General features: G+C 60.8%; 2 protein-coding genes across 3 annotated transcripts; both read left to right on the plus strand.

Annotated features, from left to right (window-relative positions):
- The first annotated feature begins 327 nt into the window (after nucleotides 1-327).
- Nucleotides 328-27230, plus strand: HAUS7 (HAUS augmin like complex subunit 7). Of its 2 annotated transcripts, none has more exons than XM_058292287.2 (10): nucleotides 328-479; nucleotides 1095-1210; nucleotides 4734-4801; nucleotides 6881-6942; nucleotides 12851-12933; nucleotides 13297-13455; nucleotides 13558-13654; nucleotides 14298-14504; nucleotides 15501-15615; nucleotides 23049-27230. In XM_058292287.2, exons 1-10 carry the CDS (start codon nucleotides 366-368, stop codon nucleotides 23117-23119), a joined length of 1092 nt encoding a protein of 363 aa, XP_058148270.1. In that variant the 5' UTR covers nucleotides 328-365; the 3' UTR covers nucleotides 23120-27230. The 2 variants fall into 2 exon arrangements, with proteins under 2 accessions (XP_058148270.1, XP_058148269.1); XM_058292286.2 differs by having other exon boundaries at nucleotides 343-479; nucleotides 12851-12942.
- Nucleotides 25146-25856, plus strand: TREX2 (three prime repair exonuclease 2). The gene has a single exon (XM_004482577.5). The coding sequence runs from the start codon at nucleotides 25146-25148 to the stop codon at nucleotides 25854-25856; it is 711 nt and encodes a 236-aa protein (XP_004482634.1).
- Nucleotides 27231-27793: the final 563 nt, after the last annotated feature.

Below are 27793 nucleotides of genomic sequence, written 5' to 3' on the forward strand. Positions count from 1 at the left end.
ACGGCCGGCAGGTGGCCGGCCCGACGGGAACTCAGGGACGCTGCCCCAGCTCCAGCTCCGACCGTGAGAAGCGGGAGACCGCGCGGGCCCCGCCCTGCTCGCCCCCGTCCTCCCGACCCGAGGCTGGAGCGCCCCCTCCTGGAGGAGGCCCCGGGCCCGCTCGCCCCGCCCCCTGCCCCCGGCCGAGGCGCGCGCGGAGCCCCGGGCCAATGGGGAGGCGCGCTGGGCGGGGCCAGCCGCTCCCGCTCGCCGGGCGGCCCCGGCCCTGACCCCGGCCGCGGCGGGTGGGCGGGCCGAGCGGGATTGACACCCCGGCCGGCCAATGCGCCCGCGGCGTGGGCGGGGCGCGGCGCCGAGCGGGAAACATGGCGGGGCTGGGCCTGTGGGGCGGCGGCGACGGCGGCGGCGACCACGAGGGCGAGGGCGACGGCGACGAGAGCGTGAGCCGGGCGGCCGTGGAGGTGTTCAGGAAGCTGAAGGTGCCGCGGGGCCGGGGCCCGAGCGCGGGCCGGCGGGGGCAGCACGCGCGCGCGGGGCCTCGCCCCGTCCCCGGGGCCGCCCGGGCCCTGTCTCCTCCGGCGGAGGCCCGCGCGGCGGCTGGCGGCGCCCGCACGGGCGTGGGCCGCGGCTGGCTGCTGCGGGGCCCCCCCGCGAGCTGCGCGGCGCCCCCAGCGATCCGACGCGTCGCGGCCGCGGTCGTGAGAAAACGCGGCACCCGGAGGACCGGCCTCGCCCCTCCTGCGTCCCTGCCCCGGGCTGTCCCGCCCTCGCCCGTCCCCTTCCCTTCTGGGCGCGCAGCCCTGGGCCTGGGTCCTCGCCCGCGCCCACCGCGCTCCGGGGTCCAGCTCCGTTGCTTCGGGATCCGACTGCTCCGAGAGCCCCGAGGGGCGCTGGGGGTGGCGGGCAGGAGGGTGGGGATGCTCTGGGACGGTGGATGGCAGAGCACTCTGGTGGGAGGGGGTCACGCTTGGGCCCCCAGCCGGGCAAAGCTGCAAGGCAGGGAACACAAATGGCACGGCCGCCGAAGGCGTGTCCGCTGGCGGGCGAGTCGGTCTTTCTAAGGGGGCCTGACTTTGCTTGTTTGGCTGGCGTAGGATCTGGACTGCCCCTTCCTCGAAGGTCTTTATGTCACCGAACCAAAAACGATTCAGGAACTGCTGTGCAGCCCCTCTAAGTACCGTCTGGACATCCTGGAGTGGCTGTATATCAGGTAACGCCCTCGTTTCCACCACAGAGCCCTGCTCCGCCTCCCCCTGGGCCCAGGAAGGTGGCCTTGGCTATTGGTACGAGTAGCTGTCCTCCCAGAGGCTCCGTACCCTACCCCTGGCTCACTGAGAGCAGCTGCTTAGGGAAGAAATGCTGACGACAGGGCCAGGCTCAGATATGGGGTGAAAAGCCCCCCCCCCCCCCCCCCCCCGCCTGCCTGCCGTGGCCAGCAGTGCTGGGGCTCATCCTTTCGCCACCTGGCTGAAGGGCTGAACTCGGCTTTGGAGCAGTTTTCTTGGCAGAGCTGGCCAAGGGGCAGCCTGGCCAGGAAGCCGAGGGGCAGCCTGGAAACGGGCGCTATCTCGGCTCTTGCAGCAGAGTAGTGACAGGCGCCCAGGGTGGCCGGTGCTGTGCCAGGCCTCCAGGTTGGGGCGCAGCGTGGTATGAGGGCCTGGCGCTGTGCGAGGTCTGGGGACGGCAGGACGCCCGTCCTTGGTGTCTGTGCTGGCAGCAAAACCTGCCCAGATGGCAAGGGGGTTTGGCCAGCTGCACCCACCCCCCCAGAAGGAGGCGGAAAAGACCTAGAAAGCTCCACAGAATGTCTGTTCCTTGGGAACACTGTGCCACGGTTCTCAAATGGCCCCAGACGTTCTCTCCCTGGCGATGCAGCCCCCCAGCCGATTGTCGGCCTTAAAGCCTCCTGTGGAGGGCGCCTCGTGTGTTTTTGTGGGATTCTGGAAGCTTCTCTGGGATGCCGGTGGTCGGTATGGGAGGCTCCCTGAGGTGCTCAGCTGCTGAGGGAGGCGGCAGCCCAGAGCCTGGAGGTGGAGCAGCGATTGACCCTTGGGTGTGCTGGGGATGGCCCAAAGGCCGGAGGAGGTGTCTTCAGTTTGTGAGCCTTTGCTTTCCCTGCTTTCCCAGCACCCTCTCCTGCTGCCCTGCAGCCCCCTCTCCCAGCCCCTCCCCAGGCCTTGGCCCTGTTCTTGCACTCAGGCCGTTCCTCCTGGCCATGCTCTTTAGGCTTCGGGGTCTTTGTCTGTTGTCGGTCCTCCTTTACATCCTCCTAAGCCCCGGGTCACCTGTGTCATCGGCTTTGAAACCTCCAGTCCCCAGGGCGGAGCACGTCCCTTCTTCCCGCGAATGCCCGCACGTCCCTGGCGCACCTCTGCGCATTGGTCCTGCCTCGGCCCGCTCTTGGGTCTGGCTCTCTAAGAACTGGGAGCTTCTGGTGGGCAGGCACTGGGCCGGACCCCTCTGTATGGCCCTGGTCCGGTGCCGGGCACACAGTGGGGACTTGTTCTGCAGCTGTGGAGAACGGGGCTCAAGGAGCTGGGGGGTGAGCGGGGCAGAAAGGGCATGCGCCTGTGGGTGTTGGTGGGGAAGAGGTGGCCTTTGCAGGTGTCCCGAGGGTCGGAGGAGGAGGAGGAGAGGACGGGCAGTGGCAGCGTGCTCCTTGCCCCGGGAGCTGGGAGGCAGTGCTGCAGTGGGCACACGGAGGCCTTTCAACTTCATTCGCTGGGCAGGGCGGGCTCGGGAGGGTTTTCTCCAGCAGAGAGACAGATGTCACTTGGCATTTTTGCAAGGTGACTCGGGCTCTGCAGTGGACGGATTTGGAGGGGAGAGGCTGGGTGCAAGGTCGCGGAGATTTCCTCGGCTCCTGAGCGCTAGGCTTGCTTGCTTTCTTCCTGAGGTACCGGGACCAGGGATTGAACTGGGGACCTCCTACGTGGGAATCCGGTGCTCAATCACCAGGCCACATCTGCTCCCCTGAGTTGGTTTTCTCGTTAGTTTTGCTTGCTGTTTTTGTTTTTTCAGGAGGCACCGGGACCGAACCAGGGACCTCCCGTGTGGGAGGTGGGCAATTAACTGCCTGAGCCACATCCGCTCCCCAGGTTTTCTTCTTTTGGGGCCTTAAGCACCCCCTCAGCCTCCTGGCAGCTCTCCGGGTAGGGGCTGCCTCCTCTTGCTCCCTCTTCTTCCCCAGCTCCACATGCTCAGGTGGCAAAGAGGACAGCCTGGCAGTGGGGTCCTCCTTCCCCGTCCTGGGTCGTGGCAGCGTGGCGGCCTCGCTCGGGGAGGAGCAGGTGGGCCTCCCCTCCCCTCCATGGCACAGCCCCCTGTGCCCTTGCCCACTGTGCTCTCCCACCCGCCCCAGCCCCCCGTGCTAGGGGGCCCTAGCACGTCCTCCGTGGGGTGCTGGGCACCAAGCTGGGCTGGAGGGGCAGCGCCTGGCCCTCCCCTCCGGTCCTAGAGCCCGACCCAGTGGGGGGCCCACAGGGCGGGGCCGTCGTGAGGTTTGCCAGGGCGTGCTCCACATCTGGAAACGCTTCTGCCATCCTGAGGCGAAACGCGTCGGAGCGGCTGCTGGCACGTTTCTCTGGGGGAGCGCCATCAAGGCTGGGGGTCTGCTCTGTCGGGGTGAACAGCTGGGATGGCTTAGAGTCTCTGGCACAGGCCAGGGCTGTGACCACGGGGGCTGTAGACCTGGGAGCTCCCCAAGGTTCAGCTTCAGCTGACCTTGGCAAAGGAGCCAGCTAGTCGAGCATTTCAGCCTTGGGGCCATGCTTTCTCTGCCGCGAGCATTCCGGTGTGCCCGTGCAGCGAGGATGTGGCCTTAGGGACTGCAGCGGAGTGGGCGGGCCTAGAGCCCTGGAAAGCCAGGCGGCTGACTCACCTGCCGAAACTGCCACCTGAGTCCGCGTAACCTCTGGCCAAATGAAGGTTTTTGGAGACGTGAAAGACGTCCCCTTGCCCAAAGAGCCATTTACCAATGGCAGATCATCACGTGGTGTCCGTGTTCCCGGGGGCGGCCACGACAAAGCTCCACAGAGGTGGCGGCTGCAGGCAGCAGCACTTGCTTCGCTCACAGTCCTGGCAGCCGGCAGTTTGCACTTGTGGTGTCGCTAGGACCTGGCTCCCTTGGTAGGGGAGAATCTCGCCCACGCCTCTTCTAGCTTCTGGCATAGCTCGTCACGGGGCGCTCTCTCCTCTGACTGTCCATTCCAAATTTCCTCCTCTCAGGAGGTCACTGGTCACGTCGGAGTAAGGGCCCACTTACTGGGATGGAAACTCATTTCAGCTAAACTAACGCCTGATTTCCAAGTTAGGGCCCACCCCGAGGTGCTGGGGGTTAGAACTTCGGCAGATCCCTGGGGAAAACACACACACACACACACACACACACACACACACACAATTCGATCCGTAACCCACGGGGCACAGGTGGCGAAGGCGGCTGTGGGCATGCCCGACCCTCGCAGGCCGCCCTGGGAGGTGATGGCTGCGAGGACCTTTGTAGAGGGCTTAGAGCTGGGAAACCCAGTGCTACGAGGAATTCCCTTTCTTTCCTCTGCTGCAGTTTCTCTTTTTTTCCCTGTGAAAACCATTTGCATTGAACGCTTCAAATTCACGTTTCGGAGGTAAACTCTCTGACACGTGTTGGTTTGTTCAAATCAACTTATCGAGGCAACGTCCCCATAGCAGCGCGCTAACCATTCACACGACCTGTCCCTCTCCTCCCGCTGCAGGGCCTGTCCCTCCTTCCAGGACAAGTTCAGCTCGCTGAAGGGGGCGCAGCCTGAGGTGAAGATCCAAGGTAGGTCCTCCTCCCGGAGTCGGGAGTCGCGGCCTCCTCAGCACACCGCAGTTGACTTTCCCGGCTGGAGCGCGTTCTCTTCTGGCCGCAGCACCCCCTGCGGGCGCTGAGACAGCCTCCAGAAATTGGGCCACCGCGAGACGCGGTGAGGCTCGTTGTCTGTGGTCCTGGCAGGCAAGAGGCGATCCGCTTCGTGGCGATGCCTCGCTCACGCCGTGGCCCCGGGAGCAGGCCAGGCGGCTCCCCGTGGCGGGTTTCCCACAGCCGCTGGTGCTCAGTCGCTCATTGGCAGAAACTGGCCTTAACTTGGCAATGAGCATGAGGGGAAGGTGAGCCCCATTGCAGTCCCTTGGAGGGGCGGGCCCTGCACCTGTCTGCAATCGCTAGAATTGCAGAGGCCCGCTTTTCCAATGGCTGAGTTCGGCCCGATCGCCCCCGGCTGGGTGAGGTGGCCCCAGCTGGCACCACCACCTTCCTACTCCTGGCACGCTTCTCGGGGCACGGCAGGCCCCGCATTGTTCTCAGGGGGCAGGTCACAGAGGCCGGCCGGCCCTGGGCAGCGCGCTGCACCTTACAGCCTCCACCTCACGGCTTCTGGCGTCAGTCTCCTGCTCCGTAAAGCAGGCGGGGTCACCTTAGCCCAGCCCACCTTGTCGGGTGGGCGTCCCAGAGGTGGCAGATCGGAACAGGAGTCAGGAAGAGCAGGGGGCTCTCTGACCTTTCCACAGTCGGGCGCCATCCTGGGTTCTGGGGTCCAGTGCCGTGTGGCGCTGTGTTCCTGGAGCTGACGTGCGACTGGGAGAGAGGTGATAGATAGACAGAGAAGGAAAACGCAGAGCAGGAGGTGGTGAGGTGCGCCACAAACAGCCAGGGAGGGGGCCTGGCACTTGACGTAAGATGGCCAGGTATTTGGAGGGAGGGAGGGGGCCGGGCAGCTAGAGGAGGAACAGCATCAGTGCAGTGAGGGCAGCAGGTGCCAAGGCCCTGAGGTAGACCAGTGTGGCTAGGCCAAGGGGAGAGCAAGGGGTAGTGTGGGAAGGGGTGAGGTCAGAGAGGTGACGGTGCCAGATCGGACAGGGCCTGGCGGGCCACGGGAAGGCCATCGGCTTTGACTCCAAGGCAGGTGGGAGGCCTAAGGGGCTGCGAGTCAGGGAAGGATGTGTGCTGACTTGGGGGTCCACGGGGTCCCTCAGGCCACTGGGCTGAGAATAGGAGGGCCTGGGCAGAAGCGGGGAGAGCCTCGGGCGGCCATTGCAGTGACGCAGGCGACAGAGGGTGGCAGGGAGAGCTGGGGAGATGCTGGTGTACGGTGACGGGAGGGCTGGCCGGACTTGGTGAGAGTGGGGCCGGGAGGCCTGGGAGTCTGGGCCTGAGCCCTTGGCGAGCGGGTGGGGGGAGCAGGTCTGCCTGAGGGTGCTTCCAGGGTGCTGAAGCGCATGCACGCGGCTGCTGCGCTTCATTCTTGCGACCAGCCTTCCGAAGTGGACAGAAGCCTTCCTGGGCCTGTCCTGTGCTGAGGTGTGAGGCCTGGCCCGAGAGGCGGCCAAGGGCCTGCCTGGCCAGCACGGCACCCAGGCCTTCTAGCTCCAGGTCCTGGGCTTCCTCGAGATGCTAGACCCTTGCTCCAAAAGTGCCGAGGGCACCCTGGGCAGTCCCCCCGCCGCTCAGGGACTCAGTTTCCCCATCCACAAAGCGGAGCTGCTGCCCACCTCCTAGGGCTGCCGGCAAGATGAAAGGAGCTGGTGCTGTGGAAGGCCTGTAGGGAGCCTAAGGACCGAGACGGATGTGAGCGCTTGTTCCTTCAATTTGGCCTCACGGCACATTCAGAAGTTTCCATGGCCTCCGTCGCCTCCTGGGGCAACTGGCTAGCCTCCGTATGGCAAGAGTACTCGGTCCAACCCCTTAATTATGGGCAAGGAAACCGGCGCCCTGGGAGGGCAGTGGCTCGGTGCAGGTCACACAGCAAGGGGCAGCTCTGGCATCTGGATGTGTTTCCCACCCCAGCCTCCCTGCTGCCTGGCCCCATCACTGGGCTGGCTGGGTGCCGGCAGTGATGCGGCCTCCTTTGTCTTCTGGCAGAGATGGTGAAACTGGGCCATGAGCTGATGCTGTGCGGGCTGGATGACCAGGAGCTGCTGAAGGTATGCCAGGCCCCTCGTCTGTTCCCGGGGGGACAAGGAGAGGAGTCGGCTCCCCCAGGGCCGTGGGCCACTCCTGGTGCCTGTTCCTCAGCCGCCTGGGGGAGAAGCAGTAGGGTTCCCTGGGTGGGCGGGGAGGGTGGGTGCAGGTCTCTGGCTTACAGGGCGCCTCCCAGGCACTGTGGCAAATGCTTTACACATCAGTAGCTGTCCCACCTGCCCTCGGCTGGAGCTAGCTATCTCACCTGCATCTCAGGGAGGTGACCAGCTGCGGGCCCAGGGTCAGCAGTGGCAGAGCCAGGCCTCCAGCCCGGGCCCCTGACTCCCAAGCCCGTGCGCCTTTCTCTGTGCGCTGCCGCCCTAGAGATCTGTACGAAGGCGGCCCTCCCTTGCCCCTTGCCTTTCGCCGGTTAAAGAATTACTAAGTAATTACACATGCACAGGAAGTGGCAGAGAAGCGTACAGGAAGTGGCAGAGAAGCGTGCAGGAAGGCTCAGCGCGCCCCTCGCCCGGTTCCCCCAGAACCAGCGTCTCGCAAGGCTGTAGTTCAATGCCATCCCCAGGAGGCTGACCTTGGCACCACTTAGGGCGCTGTGCAGATTCCCGTCCCCGCCCGCACGGGCCTGGTCCGCCCCCGCAGGCCCCCTCGACCCGCCCTCTTCCAGCCACAGCCTCCCCCGTCCCCCCTCGGCAGCCCCCGAGCCGTCCGCCCTCCCAGTCACTTGGTCGTTTCACGAATGGCCCCGAGACGGAGCCGGCGGCGTGTAGCCGCTGCAGCGGGGCCTTGCTCGCTGGGACCCCTCCCGGTCGGTGGCGCTTGGCCGGCGGCTCCTTTACCTGCCGAGTGGCCGACCACGGGCCAGGTAGACCGCGGCCTGCTGCACCATCCGCCCACGGAAGACGCCGGGACCTTGTGGCTCTTCCCAGCCCCCCCCAGTTTTTGGTGATTGTAAATAGAGACGCTATAAACGTTGGTGGGTATATATTTTTTTTTTTTCTTTTTAAAAATTGAAGAAATGGTCCAGAGAGTTTGGGGGACCCCTTTCCCTAACCTCCTCCTGGGGTAACATGTCACCTCATCACAACGCGATCACCCGAACCGGGAAGCGCAGGTTGGGGCAGTGCTATTAACTGAATGACCGCGCTTACTTGGATCTCTCCAGTGTTGATGTGCGCTCTTTTTGTTGGTGCTGTGTAGCTGTCATTTCAGGAATGTTGTGCAAATGGGACGACCATAGTTTCTAGCTCAGTTATAGTCCGTGGTCTGGACGGAGCACGGTTTGAGCAGCCACTCGCTGAAGGACACCTGGGCTGTTTCCAGTTTGGAGCTGTGACAAACGAAGCTGCCAAGAGCATCCGGGGACCTGTTTTTGCATGAGCGTCACCCCGGGGTTGGCACAGGGGTGGGCTGACTGGGTCAAGCTGTTGCCGTGTGCTGCACTCTTTTCCAGGGCGACGGGAGCGTGTCGCGCTCCTGCCAGCCACACGTGAGAGTCCCAGTTGCCCCCCAGCCTCGTCGGCATGGGGTTTTCATTTCCACCCATCTGACGGGAGGGCCGCGCTGGCTTGCCAGGGCTTCGATTTGCAGTGCGCTGGGGACTGATGATGTCGAGCATCTCTGCTGGTGCTCACTTCCCATCTTTCGTGACGTCTCTGTTCAAGTCCTTTTCCCATGGCGTAATCAGGCTGCTGGTTTCCTTAACTGTTGACATGAGAATTCTCTGTCACTTGTAGATGCAGGTCATTTATCAGATACGTGGGTTATGGTCTCCCAGTCTCGTTGGTCTTTTCGTCCTCCTAACTGTGTTCCTTTTCACAGAGCAAAAGTCTCCAAAATGTTTTATTGAGATATTATTCAGGGAGCGGGTGAAGCTCAGGGGTTGAGTGCCTGCCTCCCACACACAAGGTACTGGGTTCAATCCCCATTACCCTTAAAAGGAAAAAAAAAGAGATAATGCATGTATTAGCCTGCCAAAGGGGTGCTGATGCAAAATACCAGAAATTGGTTGGTTTTTATAAATGACATTTATTTGGGGTAGGAGCTTACAGATACCAGGCCATAAAGCATAAGTTCCTTCCCTCACCAAAGTGTATTTCCATGTGTTGGAGCAAGATGGCTGCCGATGCCTGTGAGGGTTCAGGCTTCGTGGTTCTTCCCTTCCGGGGTCTTGCTTCTCTCTGGGTTCAGGGTTCCTCTTCCCAGGGCTTGCTTCTTCCTGGGCTCAGGTTCCACTCTTCCTGGGGCTGGCTTCTCTTTACTCTGTGAGATGACTTCCCAGGGCTCCAGCTTAAGGCTTCAGCATCAAACTCCAACATCAAAAACCCTCAACTCTGTCCTTTGCCATGCCTTTTGTCTGGGAGTCCCCACCCACCAAGGGGTGTGGTCACAGCGCCCTAATGATGTGGCCCAATCAAAGTTTTTTTTTAAAGATTTATTTCTTTTTCTCTCCTCCCCCCCCACCCTGGTTATCTGTTCTGTGTCTATTTGCTGCGTCTTCTTTGTCCGCCTCTGCTGTTGTCAGCAGCATGGGAATCTGTCTCTTTTTGTTGCATCATCTTGTTGTGTCAGCTCTCCGTGTGTGCGGCACCATTCCTGGGCAGGCTGCACTTTGTTTTGCGCTGGGTGGCTCTCCTTACAGGGTGCACTCCTTGCATGTGGGGCTCCCCGAGGCAGGGACACCCCTGCGTGGCAGGGCACTCCTTGTGTGCATCAGCACTGTGCATGGGCCAGCTCCACATGGGTCAAGGAGGCCCAGGGTTTGAACCGCGGACCTCCCATGTGGTAGATGGATGCCCTAACCACTGGGCCAAGTCTGCTGCCCCCAATCAAAGTTTTAATCATAACTCAATCATGCCCAGGTACAGACCAGATTCCAATGTAAGCCAATATCTATTTTTGGAATTCATAGCCATATGAAGCGACTGCAGTGCACAAACCCTAAAATTCACCCTTTTCAAGTGTTCAACTCAGTGGTTGTTAGTGTATTCACAAAGCTGTGCAGCCAGCACTGCTCTCTGATTCCAGAACGTCTCCAGCACCCCAGAAAGAATCCCCGATCCCCTGAGTGGTCAGGCACTCCCCAGCCCTCGGCCACGCCAGCTCCCAGCCCCTGGCGGCCCCTGATCTGCTTTCTTTTTTTTTTCTTCCTCTACCTGGTTGGATCATCGGTACATCGTTTCCCCGCCCAGGGGCCTGCGCCTTCACCATGCAGGTCTGGGACACTTTTTCTTTTTTGTTTTTTTTCCCAGGAGGTCCCAGGGATTGAACCCGGGCCTTCCATATGGTAAACGGGAGCTCAACTGCTTGAGCCACAGCCGCTTCCCACCAATCTACTTTCTGTCCCCTTGGATTTGCCTCTTCGGGACATTTCAGACGAATGGACTCAGAATATTGTCCTGCGCTGCTGGCCTGTCTCACTGAGCATCCTGTCTTCAAGGTTCCTCTGTGCTGTCGTGTGTCCCAGCGACTCCTCCCTTCTTAACGGCTACATCCTGTTCTTCACACTGCCGGGCCACATTCTGTTGTCCATTCACCCGGTGACGTTCGGGTTGTTTCCACGTGCGGCTCTTACGGATCGTGTTGTGATGAACGTCAGCGTGCAGGGTTTTGTTTGAACACCTGTTTTCACTTCTGATGGGTGTACACGTCAGGGTGGGCTTGCCGGGTCAAACGCTCGTTTCCGCTTCACTTTCTGAGGAACTGTCAAACCGCTTCCCACGGCGCCTGCACCCTTTGACATTCCCACCAGCAACGCACAAGCATTGCAGTTTCTCCACGTCCTCACCGGCGCTTGTTCTTGTCTGTTTTTAAGTAAATAGCCATCCTCGTGGCCGGGCAGTGGCGCCTCGCTGGTTTTGACGGGCAGGTCCCTGCTGGCTAATGACGCCGAGCAGCTGTCCACATGCTTGTTGAATGGCTGCAGATCTCGGAGAAAGGGCTATTCGGGTCCTTTGCCCGTTTTGCCGCTGGGCTGCTTGTCTTTTTTTGTGGTGGCATTGTACACATTCTTTATGTGTTCTGGCTGCTAGACCCTTATCCGATAGATTGGCAACACTTCCCTCATCCTGTGGGTTGTCTGGCCACTCCCCAGGGAGGTCTTTGAGTGCTGTTCCCTACGTGATGGGTGGCCGCTTGAGTTCCGAGCCGAGGACCGGCAGATTTTCCCAGCATCCAGTGCAAGCGCCACCGGTGGTGCTGGTAGCCGAGGCTAGATTAGGTCAAGCCGTCTGGATTTGGAGAGGGGTGATTGGGCTGGGGCAGGGGGCACCCAGGGGCAGGGAGAGGATCGTGCCTTCCTGGGTTGATGCTGCAGGCTCTTCCCGGGTGCCCTTGGTATCGCCAGTCCTTCGCTGGGGAGCAGAGGGGAGACAGGTAGGATGAGGCCTCGGCCCGGAGCCGCTCCCGGACCAGCGGAGGAGATGGGACGGGGTGCCTCTCGGCAGGGCTAGGCCGTGGCAATCCAGGGGTGTGCTCGCAGGGAGATGCATGCCAGCAGGCCACTACTGCGCAGTGGGGCCAGAGTCAGCGTCACCGCCCGACCTGAGGCTGGGTCTGTACTGAGGAGGGGAGGGCAGGCAGACGTGCCACCAGCCCGGCTGCTGGTCAAGGCTGCGGTCGCACATGTGCCTGTCCGGGCCGTGCCCTGTTTAGACAGCGTCCCCCCTGCTGCCTCCCCCAATCTGCCCTGCAGGTGTGGCCCTGGGGCTAAGCCCCGGGCTGAGATGGAGAGCGGGCCCAGGGGAGGTCGGGTGGGGCAAGCTGCTGGAAGCTGGGGTCGAGGACTGCGAGGCTCATGGCTCGATGTGGCCATGGTGCCGGCGGCCAGGAAGCTGCGCTGCCAGCACAGCCGAGCGGGTGCCGCCCCCGGGTCTCCTCCTAACACCAACTGTCTCCTGGCCCCAAATGCTGTTCAGCCCTTTGGCCGAAGCATCGTGCTTTCAGTTCTGACGTTTCCACAGACAGCCGCTCTGTGAAGGAGTTTCTTTTAAGTCACCAGTGATGGCGTATGAGTGAATTCATTCTGGTACCTTCCTCAGAATAGTGTGTGTTCAGTGGAGGGGTGGAATGCCACGGTGATAAGGAACCAGAAGTTTTGAGAAGGCCCACCTCCCTTCTGCAACGCACAGTCCTGCAGGGCTCCCCGGAGCAGGCCGGGCCACGCAGGTGCTGTGCTCAGGTCCCGAGACCAGCTGCGCGCGCCACCTCCCCTGTGCTGCCAGAAGACTCGGGCTCCCGACCTGGTGCCCTCTGCCGGAATCCCAGCCACCTCCGGGTGGAGACCTCAATTAGGCGCGCCTCCCCCCAGAGCTGCTTCTTGGGCACCCTGGGGCCTTCCTTCTGGAAACAGGACCTGCAGCTCTCAGGGCGGGCTGGCCTCCCGCGGGCAGGGGCCAGGGCTTGTCTTCCGCCAGGCCCCGGGTCGCTCACGGCTCGCCGTGCTTGGACAGTTGGCTCCTGCTGCTCCCGGGGCGCATGGCGGGTGGTCGGAGGAGGAGACAGGTATCCTCCCGGAAGCCTTCCCGAGGTCCCCGTGGGTGGTTGTGCCCTTAGCAGGCCCTGGACCTGCACCACGTGCCCCCCCGAGAAGCCGACTGTGGTGTCTAACAGTAACCCCCGCCCTTAGGCTCGTTCGGCACCTTGTGCTTGGCCGTTCACAACCCTCACTGCGTTTGATTCTCCCAACAGCCCCAAATCGGAGACGGGCGGGGAGCGCTTGATGGCGGCAGCTCCCGAGGCCCAGAAAGGAGCAAGGCCTTGCCGGGGCTGGCCTCAGGCCCTGGCTGCCCAGGCTGCGCCTTTCCCTGGGTCCCCAGCAAGGGCAGGGGGCTGGCGGCTGGGGGACCTGCCACGCCGGGCCGCAGCCTGGCTGGGGTTTGGCCAGCGGGCGCGCATGTGGCTTTGCGTCCCCAGGGCTGCGCCTGTCCTCAGAAGCAGCTGCATTTCATGGACCAGTTGCTGGACGTGGTTCGGAGCCTGGCCATCGGCTGCTCCAGGTGCGCCAGGTAAAGGGTCAGGACACGGGCCCCACCTTGGTCCTGCTGACGTGGGTCCAGGCTGAGGCCTGGTCCCCGAGCTGGGGGGAGGTGCAAGCCCGGGCAGGGCCCTCGCCTCCTGGGAAGCTCCCCGGCTGCTGGCCGAGTGTGGCGTGGCTCCGTGGCGAGGGGCCCGGCTCACTGCCGAAGGGCTGCGGAGAAGGGAGGTGCATGCTGGTGAGGGGCGAGCACCTGGGGTCCCCGTGGTCCGGGTGGGCTTCTTGGGCCAGCGCCCCTCCACTCAGCCTCGCTGGGGCTCGGGGGTCTTGGGCACGGGGCCGGGAGCCAGGCTGTGACGACGTGGCCCCGGGGCTGGCCTTGCAGCGTGGACGAGCACTTCAGGGCCACCAGGGAGAAGAACGAGACGCTGCTGGAAGACCTCTTCTCCAGCCCCCACCTGCAGGCGCTCCTGAACTCCGAGTGTGACCCATGGCCCCTGGATATGCGGCCCCTGCCCGACGTGCAGAGCGGCGACCGGCAGAGGTGTGTGCTCCCCACCACCGCAGGCTTTTCCCTGCGTGGCCCTCGGGCTCCCGACCTCCGTGGCCGCGCTGACCTGAAGGTGGCCCCCTTTCTCCCCAAAAGGGCAAGTCTGTCTTCTGAGTCAGACAAGAAGAAGGTGGCAGAGCTGGCCAGGCAGCTGCAGGAGAGCACTGCCAAGCTCCAGGGACTCAGGGCGGAGGTGAGGGGCAGCCGAGGCTGGGGGGCGAGGGCCCCAGGTGCGCTGGGTGGGTGGCGGCCCAGCCCCCTTGGACAATGCTTGGCCTGGTGCACGGGGCACCTGGGGGTGCCCCCTCTGGAACCCACAAGGCCCGGCCTGGAGTCCTAGGACAAGTGACTTCTCACCCAGCCTTAGGCGCCCCGTCTTTACAGGGGGTCCAGGAGCAATCTCTCCATCCCGCACGGGGCGTCGTGAGGGCCCAATGAGGTTCTGCAATGTGCCAGGTGCCTGGCTCACGGGGGCTTCCTCTGCCAAGTCAGCGCTGGGGCCACTTTCTGAGGCAGTGCGCCAGGCCAGAGCCACGCTCCTGTGCGTGCTTCCTCTCGTAAACCCCAGCCCTGTCCCCACCCGGCAGCCCTTGGCCTGGCCGCTGCCTTTTACCAAGGAGGAAACTGAGGCCAGAAAGTAAAGCGGCATGCCTCAGGCGCTCTCGCCTCGCCAGCGGCCCTTGCTGGCCCCTCGTCTTGGGTCCTGGTCTCGCCTACTTGACCGGCCCGCATGTCCTTCCTCCCCCGCCCCTGAGCGGTTTAACATGGTGGCACAAGGGGCGTGGGTGCCCTGTGGGACCGGCGCCTCTGATCTGGCCTCGCAATGCTTTTCTCAGCACGAGGAACGGGCGGCTGCCGACACCAGCACCTTGGACCAGAAGCTGCGCCTGGTCACCTCCGACTTCCACCAGCTTGTCCTGGCTTTCCTGCAAGTCTACGACGACGAGCTGGGCGAGTGCTGCCAGCAGCGCCCCAGCCCCAGCCGGCACCCGTGCGGCCCCATCATCCAGGCTGTGTACCAGATGCTGACTTCCTGCAGCCAAGTAAGAAGAGGCCTTCCCGGCCGCCTTTCCCACCCTGCCCGCTGAGCCCTCATGCCCACCGGGCTCAGGGACCTGGGGTGAAGGGTTAGGCAGGGCGCAGGGGGGCCCTGTGCCGTGGCCGGGCAGGCCTGGGGTGGATTTCCCACCCCGAGAGCCCAGGCCTTCGCCGGACCTAGTTCCTAAGCCAAGAGCTCAGTGCCGAAGGGGCTCGGGTGCCAGCTGCGGCTGTCCTCTCTGCCTCCGGCTTCCGTCCCTTCTTTGTGTTTCACAAGACACCAGGCCTGTCCCAGCCCCTGTGTTCTCGAGAGTGACCGAGACCTGCTAGACAGGCAGGAAAGAAGAGAAGCTGGGACCAGGCTGCCCCTCCGTTGCTAACCCCACTCCGCCGGCGTTTCCTGGCCTCGTGCCTCGTTTCAGCTCCCCAGATGCCACCCTCGCAAGCTGGGCTTTGTCAGGGTTGTGACGTGTGCCAAGTGGGGAACGCCAGCATTTGCTCAGAGGGTTCCCTGGCGCGTTCTGTGAGTTTTTTAATGGCAAGGCCCCTAGACCTCCAAACACTGGACCAGCCTGTCCCTGGAGCCCCACAAGCCGGGATCTCGAGGGCACATCTGTCTCCGCGTCAGAAAGGCTCCTTGGTCTTGGGATGTGAATTTTCCATCCAGGCCTTGGGCTGCGCCCAGCTCGGGGCGGTGCGCCCTAAGGCTCCCGGCCGGAACAGTCACTGGGCCATGCAGCACCCCCGTGGGCCCAGGAGGAAGGGGGAGTTGGTCCGAGAACTCTGAGCGGGTCTCTGCACCTCGCTGGAGCCATGCCCCTCGCCCTTGGCCAGCTCTGGGGCGGCTTTCCTTTCCCGTGCGCGACGGGGCTGGGGAGAAGGGCTGGGGAGAAGGTCTGGGGAGAAGGCGCACACCTGGGAGCTGGGGAGGGAGGAGGGAGGCGCTGCCCAGGCCGCCCTCACGGCCTCCCTCCCTGGCCCTGCCCGCCCTTCTCTCCCAGTTGCTAAAAGCCATCATGGAGGCCACCGACGCTTCCAGGAAAACCGTGGAGACGGCGAGGAGGCAGCAGGCCGAGCCACTCTGCTGGGGCAGCGACAACTGCGCAGTCAGCCTAGGTAGGCCCGGGGGTGGGCGCGGGCCCGGCGCAGAGCCCCTTTCTCTGGGCTTGACCAGGACTCCGAGAGCCTTTGGGGGCAAACCCCTGGCTTCGTCTTTCAGTGTGTCAGGTTTTCCTTCCCGCAAAACAATGCTCCCGACCGATCCTCAGACCAAAACGTGAAATGGAGGAAACTGGGATAACCCACGGCTGAGCAGAGATGTACAAACCACCCCCCCTGGGCCTGGCGAACCACCGGGGCAGCGTTTTGATCAGTTTCTCCATTGTTTTTCCCATTGGCATTTTTCTTATCTTTCTTTTTTTACCGTTTTTACTGTGGTAACGTACATACAAGCTAACAATTCCTGTTGCACCTGCTTTCACGCGGACAGTTGGGTGGTGTCAGCACCACTCGCAGTGTGCTCCCGTCGTGATGCGCAGGCAGTTTCCTATGACGTTCTTTCCCTTAGACCTCATCACGAGCGAGTCCCGGTCCTCAGGAGCAGGTTTAACGGTCGAATGCCAGGGCATTCCTTGGATTTCCAGTAGCTTCCATCGCATATCTTCTGTTGCTGCATCCTTAGATCATTTTGCATTTCTTACTATTATATACAACTGCTGTTATAAAAGAGTGAACAACTGGAGACAATCCAAAGGTTCAACATCAGTGGGCTGCTTGGATAAAGGATGGTGGAGTAGTTGCAGTTGTTCAAAACGTTGGTTACGATGAGATTTTTTCCAGCAGTTTTATGGAGATAGTCTCACGTATCATACACACTGAGATTTTAATGGCATGAGAAGATGCATATTAGAAATTCTTAAAGGGAAAATACCAATTCAAAAACTAAAAAGGTGAGAAGAAAAAAAAAAAGATGGAGAAGGAACTCTCAAAGGAAATGAGCCAGAATATTGGTTATCTCTGTGTTTCCACTGTTCTGTTATCCTTCTCAGCAGTTTTCAAATATGCTACAACTATTCCCCCCTCCAGTTATCAATCTTAAAAAAAAAAAGGGATGCCATGACCATGTTTCTACACGAAGGTTTTCTTCCGGGCAGGTTTCCCGAGGGGTGTTAGGAAGCCACGTGTTCACGGTCATTTTAAGGCCAGGTTATTATGCCCAACGCCATCCACTTCCGTCTAGCCCCCGCAGCATTTTATATTCCGTTCTCACAATCTTGCTAGTGGATGGGAGCAAAATTGTATCTTATTTTAATTTTAAACTTTTTTCCAAAGAAGTTTTTTTTTTAAATTGTGGAACTGTAACACACTCAAAAAATGTAGTTTTTAAAATACTATTTAGTGAGGAGTCTGATCTCCTAGACTTCTTCCTGGTACCCTGTGCCGTGCAAGCTGCCTTACTGGGAGGGAGACGTCTGCCTGCATGGCATCTCAGACCTCCGGACGTGCCAGCAGGATGATTTCTCCTAAGTTCCAGGTCTATGGGAAGCGGTAAGAAGCCGCACTGCACTTTCTAATCTGAGGGTCCTAGCCACATGTGTCACCAGGGCCTGGCATAAGGCATTGCACCCTACCTGCTGGCAGGCCACGCAGCGTGCTTCAGGCACCTCGCTTGCGATCAGGGCAGTGGACTTCTGTATTGCGTTTGCTGGAGGACACAGCGAATGGTGTCAACCCTAAGGGGGACCTCATTTCCTTCTCTCTGAAGCTTAGTCAAGGACCCGGCTCAGTTGTGGCCCCCAGGATCTGATAGGATTTATGTCGGCAGTGTGTGGAGAAGGATGACCTTTTCATAGGAACACTGATGGGGTCGCATCCTTCTGATGGCCCGCGCCCCAGGCCAGTAGACCGTGACATTAGCGCCCCCACAAGCCCCTTTGGCTTAGACCCCTCTCTGCCCCAAGCTCACAGCTCTCCTGCCTTTGGTGATCAGTGTTTCTTTTGCCTTGCTTTTAGCATTTTATCACCTCCCGTTGCAACACAGTTCAGCCTGTTTTGAAATCTTATTTGAAGAGCAGGATGGTCTGTGTCTTTTTTTTTTTAATGTCTTTTTTTAAAGGTACATAGATCACACAAAATAGTACATTAAAAAATAAACGAGGTTCCCATATACCCCACTCCCCACCCCCACCCCCCCCGTGTCATCTTTTGTGCCTTGCTGCTTCTGTTCAGCGTTACGGGGGGTCCACGTGGCCCATATCTGCAACTTTTTCATTTTCCTCGCCCCATTGCCAGGGCCGGCAACCTTTTCTGTGAAGGGTCAGATAATAAATATTTTCGCCTTGGCGGGCCATGTGCCCACCACCTCCACTGCTCACCTCTGCTGTCACAGCACAAAAGGCAGGCATGGGACATATGTCAGTGAATAAGTGTGGCTGTGTTGCAGCAAGACTGTATTTGCCAAAGCAGGTGGCGTGCCGCAGTGCGCCGACCACTGCCACATAGCCTTCCATCGTCGGCCGTGCCACACTTGCTCCTCGCCACTGCCGTGCCTGTCGTCCGTTCCCACCAGCAGTGCGAGATGCCCCATCCTGCCACCTCCCCATCAACACTTGGTACGCTCAGACACTGTCATGGTTGCCAGTTTGGTAGGGGCGCCCTGGGATTTCATTGCATTTTTATTTCGCATTTCTGTGGTTACTGACAAGGTTGTACCATTGTATGCACTCGTGGACCGCCGGCATATCAGCCGTGAGGTCCCAGTTGGTCTTCAGTCTTGGCCATTTTTCTCTTGGGTTGCTTCTTTTTCCCTTTGACTTGCAGCTCTTTTTCTGTTGCGGGTACGCACCTTGGCTACTTGGTGTATGGCGTTTATCTCCTTTCCCCGTGTGGCTTACCCTCCTGTTCTTTTTTGTGTGCTTGTGGTGTTTGGATATACAGTAGATTTTGATGGCAGTGTAGTCAGATTTATCTATCGTTATTTCTTCTAGATAGGGCTTTGTGTTTCTTATTGAGGAAATACTTCCCCTCTCTGAGATCATGAAGCTGTTTTCCTACATTGTCTTCCAAGAGCTTTGTGACATTATATTACCTTTTTTAAAAAAGATTTTATTTATTTATTCCCCCCCTCTTTGCCGCTTGTGCTCGCTGTCTGCTGTGTCCATTCACTGTATGTTCTTCTGTGTCTCGTTGTCTTCTCTTGTCATCTTCTCTTTAGGAGGCACCAGGAACTGATCCTGGGACCTTCCAATGTGGGAGAGAGACACCCAATTACTTGAGCCAACTCAGCTCCCTGGTTTGTTGTGTGTCTCCTTGTCTTTCCTCTGTGTCTCTTTTTTGTTTGTGTCGTCTTCTTGCGTCAGCTCTCCACATGGGCCAGCCCCAGGAGCCAAACCTAGGACCTCCCGTATGGTAGATGGGAGCCCAATAGCTTGGGCCACAGCCACTTCCCTGGCATTACCTTTTATGTTTAGGTCCTGGAGCTCCCCAGAATTGATTTTTGGGTGTGGTGTGAGATGGGGATCAATTTCATTATCTTCTCTCTGGATAAACACTTCAAAGAAAATCCACTCTTGCCACTCTTGCCCCCAGTGAGCCACAACATAATATTTGTTGTATCCTATAGGTACGGGGTTCTGGGTCTCCCTTAGGTTCTCTTTTGCTTTTCTTCTGTCCCTGTACTGATACCATATTGCAGAGGTTAGAAAAGCAGCAGCAAAATGAAGCCAGAGAAAGGAGGGAAAGCCAGGCCTCCGCCCCGTTCTTTGTGCCTCCTAGCCGTGCTGTGGGGTTCACTCGCAGTACACCCTTCTTAAAGGGTACAGTTCAGTGACCTGGAGTCCTCACAGACTTGGGCAGCCATCACCCCATCTGGTTCTGGAACATTTTCATTACACCAAAAGGACACCCCATGTCCATGAAGCAGTCACTCCTCTCCCCTCTCCCCCCAGCCCCTGGCAAACACCAGCCTGCCCTCGGTGCCTGTAGACTGGCCTATTCTGCACACGTCCTGTAAGCCAAATCACACACCGCATGGCCTCTTGTGGCCTTTTCTTCTTTCGCTTCGCATAATGCTTTCAAGGTCCATCCGTGTTGTAGCGTGCATGAGAACCCTGAGCCTTTTTCAGGCTGAACGGTAGTCCACCATGTGTATATGCCAGTGTCTGTTTCTACCTTCGCCCATCGGAGGACGTTTGTGTTGGTCCACTTTTCAACTCTTGCGACTAGTGCTGCAACGAATGTTCGGGCACAGGTTTTTGTGTGAATGGGTAGTTTGAGTTCTCTTGTGAATGCAAAGCTAGGAGTGGACTTGCTGGGATGGACGGTGACCCTGTGGGGCATTTGTCCATCTCATCAGTCCTGCCTTTTGCTCAGGTGGGTTAACCCACTGAAGTTTAATGGGGTTACTGATGAGGTGGGGTTTATGCCTGCCATTTGCGCTTTGTTTTCTCTCTATCTTCTGTCTTTTCTGATCCTTTGTTCTTCCATTTAGTGTTAACAGATACTTCCTAGTGTACCATTGTAATTTCCTCATTGTTTCTTCTGCTTTTTATTTTATTTCTTTTAATTGAGTTATCTTCTTAGTGGTTGCCCTGGAGATCGCAATTGAAGTCTTAACTTAAAACAATCTAGTTTGGATGGATACCAATTTACTTTCAATAGTATATCAGTACTCTGGTCCTACCCATCTTTATCCATCCCTTTTATGTCGTTATTGCCACAGATTGCATCTTTAGACATTGGGTTCCCATTAACATATAATTATTGTTTTATGAGTTTATCTCTTCAATCATATGGGAAATAAAAATGCAATTATACTGGCTTTGATGTCTACCTAAGTGGTACCTTTCCTGGTCTTTGTTTGGTTCCTGTTTACTGCTCTTTCATTTCAGCCTGCAGGACTCTCTCCAGCATTGCTTGTAGGGCAGGTCTTCTGGTAATGAACTCTTCCAGCTTTTGTTGATCTGGAAATACCTTAATATTGCCTTCATTTTTGAAGCATAGATTCCAGTTTTTTTTCTTCCAGCCCTTTATTTTATTTTATTTTTCCAGCCCTTTAATGAATAGTGTCACCCACTGCCTTCTGATGTCTGTGCTTTCTTTTCAAAGAACCAACTTCTGGTTTTATTGATTCTCCCTATTGTTTTTCTATCCTCTGGGACTTCCATGGTTTCTGATGAGAAATGAGATATTAGTCTTCTTGAGGATCCTTTATACAGGACCAGTTGCTTCTCTCATACTGCTTTCATGATCCTTTTTAAGGTCTCTGGATTTGGACGGTTTGATTATAAGGTGTCTCAGTGGGGATCCCTTGGATCCCTTTGAGTTTCTCCTCCTTGGCGTTTGTTGAACTTCTTAGATGTGTAGATTCCTGGTTTTCAACCACACGCAGCCAGGCAGTTGGCAGCTCTCCTTGGCCTTCACTTCCGACTTCAGTGGTGCCCTGAAGTTAGCGCGGGGTGGGGGTGGGGGGCAGGGGTGAGGTGGGGGCCAGCACCCGTGTCCCGGGCAGGAGGTTGGCTGAGACCAAGCCCGAGGAGGGGTCCTTGCTTGGCCTTTCCCAGGATCGGGTGGGAGCTTTTCCAAGCCTGTGGGTGTCTCGTTCCCTGGCTTTTCAGTTAGCTTCTTGTTTGCCATCAAACCCACCCCGCAAAGTGGCTTCAGGACCCCAAGTGTCAGAGCCCTCCATTTGGGGAGGCAAGCGGCTTTCTGCCGCTCTCTGCCTTTCCGCCCCCACCTGTTGTGTGTGTGGCGGGCCCTCAGGACCTGCCTTCTTTGTCATCCATCTGGGAAAGAACCCTCCATGTCAGTGTTTATTATGAGGTTTGTCCTTATCACTACTGGCACTGGCCAGGGAACGTCACCGTCACTAATAAAATACCTGCACTTCACGTGTTCACCAGTACAGCGAGTATTAATACTCCCAGTAGTCGATCGTGCCCCCCCGGGGCTGGTGGCCTTTGTGCCCTTGAGGTCTGAGCCGTGCTGAGCAGCCGGTCCCTGTCCACCCTCCTCACCATGCCTCCTACCTTGGTGTGAAATGAACTCTGGCGATCAGTTCCAGATCCACACCAGCGGCCGATTGGAATGACCCCTTGCATCCCCCTGTCTCCCCACCTGAGGAATGGAGGGGTTTGGCCTCCAGGGTCCCCCCAAGCCCTTCCGCTGGGGAACGTCCGTGCTCCTGTGTTACTTCCCCTCCCAGCGTAAAAAGCCTGGCCCCAGAGTGGGTATCGGGTAGCAGAGGTGTCACCCCGCAGGAAGCGAGGGCTGTGTGGCAGTCGCCTGTGCTTCACCTGCCCCACCCCAGGAAACGTCACCTCACGTGGGTGGATGACTGCTGCCGCGGGCCCCCAACCCCCTGAGCCTGCGCCAAAGCCAGGCTCGGCTGCGTGTCACTCTGCCCTGACTGTGCGTGGGCTGCGGCCCGTTCCCCACGGGCATCCCATCTCCTCGGTGGCTGAGCCGAGCTGGGTCACCATCAGGTTCCCCGCTTCTTGGCTGGCTGCTGCTCCGTAAAATGGGACCACGCGTCAAAACACTGCAGAGTCGTGCCAATTCAGTGCCATTGACGGTTCAACTTCATGGCACATGGGACAGCCGGCTTGGCACCAGACGTGGGGCATGGAGGCCATGGCACCAGTGCTGCTGGGCTCTGTCCACCGCCTGTCCTGTCCCCTAAAATCAGCACTTCCAGGCTGAGAAAGGGCATCTTTGGGACGTCGCATTTGGCGGCCACATCTTCCAGAACCTTGTGAGACCTGAGGGGGCCACCATACCCGCACACCTGCTGTCCGTCCTCAGGGGCTGGAGGGTCCCACCGTGTGGTGAGGGGCCCCTGGGGGGGAGACACTTAGAAAATGAGGACACTGTCACAGTGCAGAGAGCGAGGGGGGGGTGGCGCGGTCAGTACCCACATGGGAGAGATGGTGGAAGCTGGAAAGATGGGGCAGGTGGTGCCACCGGCATCTCTAGGGGCCGGGAGCAGGGACTTGAGGGGAAGTCCGTGCAGAGGGCACACCTGTACTGGTTGGCGTCCCCTGGCAAGACCCTGGCCTGCCTTTTACTGAAAGAACGTGGATGCCCTTGGGGCCAAGCGAGGCTCCTGATGCCGCAGGTGGTAGCCCAGGTGGCAGCCCAGGTGGCAGCCCAGGTGGTGGCGATGTCATCCTGGCATTTGAGGGTCCAGAGCGGGAGGCAGGCCCTGGCCTGCTCCCCCGGTGCCAGGTCTGTTCCGCACCCCCCTTCCCCAAGGGGGATGTCAGGGAGCCGGGAAGGAGGCTGCGGGGGAACTAGAAATGTGACCTTGGGGCTGATGGGAATTGAGCCAGGACCAGAGAATGTCAGGACCAACTGCCCTAGCCTCCGGGTTGGCGGCACAGTAGCTGGGGCACCGTGCAAAGCAAGCAGGGCCATGCCAAGCAGAAACCCCGGGGAGCTGGAAATGGCAGGCGGCGCCCCGAGAGCGCGGCCAGCGGGGACGGGCCCACGGGCTGGCGCCCCGGTCTGGGAGCTCGACTCAGCCCGCCTTCATTCTGTCCTTTTCTCCACAGCTGCCAAGATGCAAGAACTGACTCAGAAGTACAAGCTGGACCACGATGCCCTGCAGAAAGGCCCCGAGTAGGCAGGCGCCCTGGCGGCCTGCACCCGGGAAGGCGAATCGGGGGGCCTGCAGGCTGAGCCTCACACTCCCTGGGGGATGGGCCCCCAAGAGAAAGGAATCGTCCGCTTCTCATGACTCGCCTCCAGCCTGCTTTTTGTCGCCGCCGCCGCCCGGGCCTTCCTCCCTTCCCGGGCCGGGCCCCGGGCCCCAGGGATAACCCCTTGGCACACGTGCATTTCCCCCTCCGCCCCGCCGCCCAGGGCCTCCCGGGAAGTTCTGGGCAGTGCCCTGACCGGTTGTCCAGGAAGCTCCTCTCCCAGCTCCGCAGGGTGACCCAGAATCCTTCTCCCTGAGCAGCGCCCCGTCACAGCCGCCTCCCTCCCTGGCGGGTGGGAACACGCACAGCTGGGGGGTGTCCGGCTTTGCGCACCCCGCCCCGGACCCCAGAACCCCCCAGCCGCCCAGCCTCGCCGCCTGCTGCCGCCCGCTCTGCCCTGCTCTGCCCTTCTGCCTGGCTGGCCCAGCTCCCACGGGTGCCCATCAACAGGAGGCCTTCGAGGCCCGGGATGGGCGAGGGCCCCCGTGGGTGGGGTGGTGTGTCTGTGGCCTCCCTGCTGCCCCTGGCACGGAGTCGCCCGAGGGTGCTTGCAGGGGCCACCCACCTAAGCAGCAGGAGCCCCCCCCCTTGTGGCCTGGTTCCCGCGCGCCGCCTCTGCAGGCTTCCACGTGGCCTTTTGCAGGGGGACGTGGGTCAGGGGCTTTGGCGGCATGATGGGCTTCTCGTGGGGTCAGTTCTGCGGGTGGGTGGGCATCCGGCTCAGCTGCGTTGCTGCTCACCCTGACCCGCCCTTCACTTCGTGCTGGGGGGCTGGGAAGAACCCCTGGCCCCGCCCACCCCTCACTGCATCACCCCTGCTTCCAGCGTACTTTGCCAGACTCGCCAGGCGGTATGGGCCATCGCACCCTTCCAGGCAGCGCAAGGTGGGGGGGCCACGGCCGGGCAGCGCGAGACCTACCTCGGGGCAGCCCTCGGTCACTGGGACGTCGCAGTCCTGAGAGTCCCCCTGCCCCCCATGGGCCAAGATGGCTTCAGCCTTGTGCAGGGCAGCCTGGTACCCTGGGACAGAGGGCACTGAGGCCTGGATAAGGGGACGCGCCTGTGTGTGAGGGGTCGTGCCACGGCGCCAGGCCTCGAGCCCAGTCCGGGCAGCCACGGCGTGGCCACATGGGAGTCCGGGGAGGGCTGGGCAGGAAGCCTGCCTTCCCCACCCCGCGCTTCCACTGCCTGTGACGACACGTTCCTGCAGCCCACGGCCGCCCTCGTCAGGGGCCTTTCAGTTTTGTAAGCACGGGGCGTGTGTCCCGGCGGCTGTGAGCAAGCGGGCGAGGGGGTGGTGAGCCGGCCGCACTGGTCCTGCTGCCCGGGCCACCGTCGTTGCCCAACAGTGGCTGGGGGCAGGCGTGGCTGCTGCTTAAAGGCCACCTGCAGCAGCCTCTGTGTGGAGCAGGGCACCGAGCAGCCAGGAGGCCACCAGCAGCTGCCCCAGGTAAGCTGAGGCCCACGGCCCGGGGTGGGAGTCCCTGCCTGGCCTCTCCCGGGGGCCTGAGGCCTGGAGAGGCAGGGGACGGCCCTGAGGGAGGCGAGATGGAGACATGCAGGCTTCCTGTCCCCATGTCCCCGCAGGCCTGGGTCCAAGCACCTTTCCCTCCACATACACAGGGGGCTGCCAGGCAGGGACAGAAGGTTCCCTTCCTTCTGGTCAGTGAGGGGCCAGGGGATGTTGGGGGGGGGCGTGGCAAGCCTCCAGGGGGGCCCTTCCTGTCCCTGTGGATGTGGGGCTTGGAAGTGGCTCTGAGAGCCTGAGACCCCAGGAGTCAGAGCAGCCAGGGGCAGGGAGTGCAGGAAGCGGGCCCCAGACGGGTCAGAGCCCTGGCCAGGGAGGCGGCCGTGGGTGCCAGGCCCAGCGTTCTCCATCTCTCTAGCCCTCAGGTTTCGTGCCGCTTGCTCTGGCACCCCAGGACCTGCTGTCCGTGTGGGAACCTCACCATGTCCCAGGCGCCCCAGGCCGAGACCTTTGTCTTCCTGGACCTGGAAGCCACCGGGCTCCCCAACGTGGACCCCGAGATTGCCGAGATCTCCCTGTTCGCCGTCCACCGCTCCTCACTGGAGCACCCGGAGCGCGACGAGGCGGGCGTGCCCGTGCTGCCCCGCGTCCTGGACAAGCTCACGCTGTGCATGAGCCCCACGCGCCCCTTCACGGCCAAGGCCAGCGAGATCACGGGCCTGAGCAGCGAGGGCCTGGCGCGCTGCGGGAAGGCGGGCTTTGACGACACGGCGGCACAGACGCTGCGGGCCTTCCTCGGCCGGCAGGCGGGGCCCCTGTGCCTCGTGGCGCACAACGGCTTCGACTACGACTTCCCACTGCTGCGCACCGAGCTGCAGCGCCTGGGCGCCCGCCTGCCGGCGCACACCGTCTGCCTGGACACGCTGCCGGCGCTGCGCGGCCTGGACCGCGCGCACAGCCATGCCACGCGGGCGCAGGGCCGCAAGGGCTACAGCCTGGGCAGCCTCTTCCGCCGCTACTTCCAGGCCGAGCCGAGCGCCGCGCACTCGGCCGAGGGCGACGTGCGCACGCTGCTGCTCGTCTTCCTGCACCGCGCCGCCGAGCTGCTGGCCTGGGCCGACGGGCGCGCGCGCAGCTGGGCCCACATTGCGCCCATGTACGCGCCGCCCGAGGCCCCGAGCCCCGAGGCCTGAGTGCCCGCCACCACGCCGCCCTTCGCGCCTCTTGCCCCGGGCCCCGGCCGGCCGAGCCCTGCGGCCCTAGAACCTTCTCCCCGGCCCCTGCCGGCTCCCCGGCTGCGGCGGCCTTCCGCCTCACTGAGCGACCCGTCCGCTGCCCACTCCAGCCCCCACAGCTGACCCTGCGTCCTGACCACAGAGACCCAGGCAGTCAAGGCTCAGGCCTGTGCCAGGGAGGGAGGTGGGACGGGGAGCTGTGGCCGCTGCTCAACCGCGGAAGGGTCCCAGAGCCAGCCGAGGGGTGGCAGGGGCCCGGGCAGCCTGGGACGCAAGGGGCTCTCCAGGCTGTGGCGGAGACAAGCTAGCTGCAGGGCTGACCTAGGAAAGGGGTCTGTCCTCCCAGGACCCAGGGGCCGCTCTGTGGGGTGGACGGCTGCCCGGTGTGGGCCTCGCGGAGAGGTAGGCAGGGGAAGACCTGTGCCACCCAACGAGGGGCCCTCAGTCTGAGCCCCCCAAGCGGGCAGGGGAGGGCTATGTGGGAGACAGGGAGGCAGTGGAGGTGGGGTCAGGGAAGAAGGGGTGGGGTGGGTGGGGCAGCCACGACCACAGAGTCACTTCAGTGACCCAAGCGTTGCGCCTTGAACCAGCTGCACCTGTTTGGGGACTCCTAAGAAGGTCACAGTGACTGGAGTGGCTGCAAGGTGGCTTAGGAGCCTGGCCTGACCCTGAGGGCAGTGGGGAGCCACAGAGGGTTTTAGGCAGGGGAGGCACACAGTCTGATTTGGCTTTCAAGTGTCACACAGGCTGCTATGTGAACGATGATGGAGAGGGGGCCTGGGTGGAGATTAGCCCCGGGGCAGGGCCCTGTGGAGGGAGAGTGGCAGACCTGGCCAGGGGGCCACATGGCAGGGGGTACAGAGGGGAAGACCGCCAGACTGCTAGTTTGGAAGTGGCCAGTCACCAGCAGGCCAGGCCCTTGGAAACGCTGTCCTGGCCACCAACTCTCCGGGAGGGCCTTGGCGTCCCTACCCCGCCTTCCCAGGCCTGGCAGTGGCCTGGCCCTGGGTGCCCTCCCCTGAGGCCATGCTTAGACTGCCAGGCCAGACACGCGCCGTGGCTTCGGTGCTGTGCACACAGGCCGGGGCCTGCCCTGCTGCTCCTGGGCGGCGGTGACCCATCAGATGCTCAACAGGTGGCTTCCCGGGGAGATCAGGGTACATGTGTTTGTGCCTGGATGTACATATAGACACGCACGCATGGATGTTGTGGGCGTGTGCCTGTGCATATGTGGGTATGTGCATACGTACTAAGATTATTATGAATTTAACTCATCTAAAGGACGTGAGCACATGGTGTACAAATAATAAAATATACAATATAGACAAAAAATGCAGTAAAAGCCAGATACGCTCTGTGATAAATGCCACGTAGTCCGCTGAGCCTCACCGACTGCTTTCAGTGATTTTCGCCGAATGCCGTGATTACACCTGACGTGTCTGTGGTGCCCACTCATTGATGTCAATGAGTCAGGTGGAAGCGAAACAACGAAGAGGTGTGCCGGAAACTGCAGTCATTCAGCAGTGACGTCAGCCACTTCTTTGCTAAACTGGCTCACGATGCTGCTGCTTTCCGGCAGGTTAGCACATGTGCCCTTCTCCCGGTCTCCAGGAAGCAGGAGGGCTGACCGCTCCTGCCAGGGGTGGGGGCCGATGCCCCTGTGGGCCAAGCTCGCTCTCCAGGGCCCTCCTGCCCAGGCCCCTCCCTCTGGACCCCCCTCCCACTCCCAGGATCCTCTGGGGCCTGTCTTGGCAAACATGACAACTCCTGCCAACCCAAAGCAGGCCGGGCCCCAAGCGGAGGCGACTAGCCCATGCCGAGGCGAAAGCCTACCCTTTGTCCTGCCCGTTTCAATACCAAGGGTGCTTGTGCCCAGGTGGGCGGCGGCAGCCGGG

Source organism: Dasypus novemcinctus, chromosome X, assembly GCF_030445035.2.
Source record: "Dasypus novemcinctus isolate mDasNov1 chromosome X, mDasNov1.1.hap2, whole genome shotgun sequence".
NCBI classification, from domain to species: domain Eukaryota; kingdom Metazoa; phylum Chordata; class Mammalia; order Cingulata; family Dasypodidae; genus Dasypus; species Dasypus novemcinctus.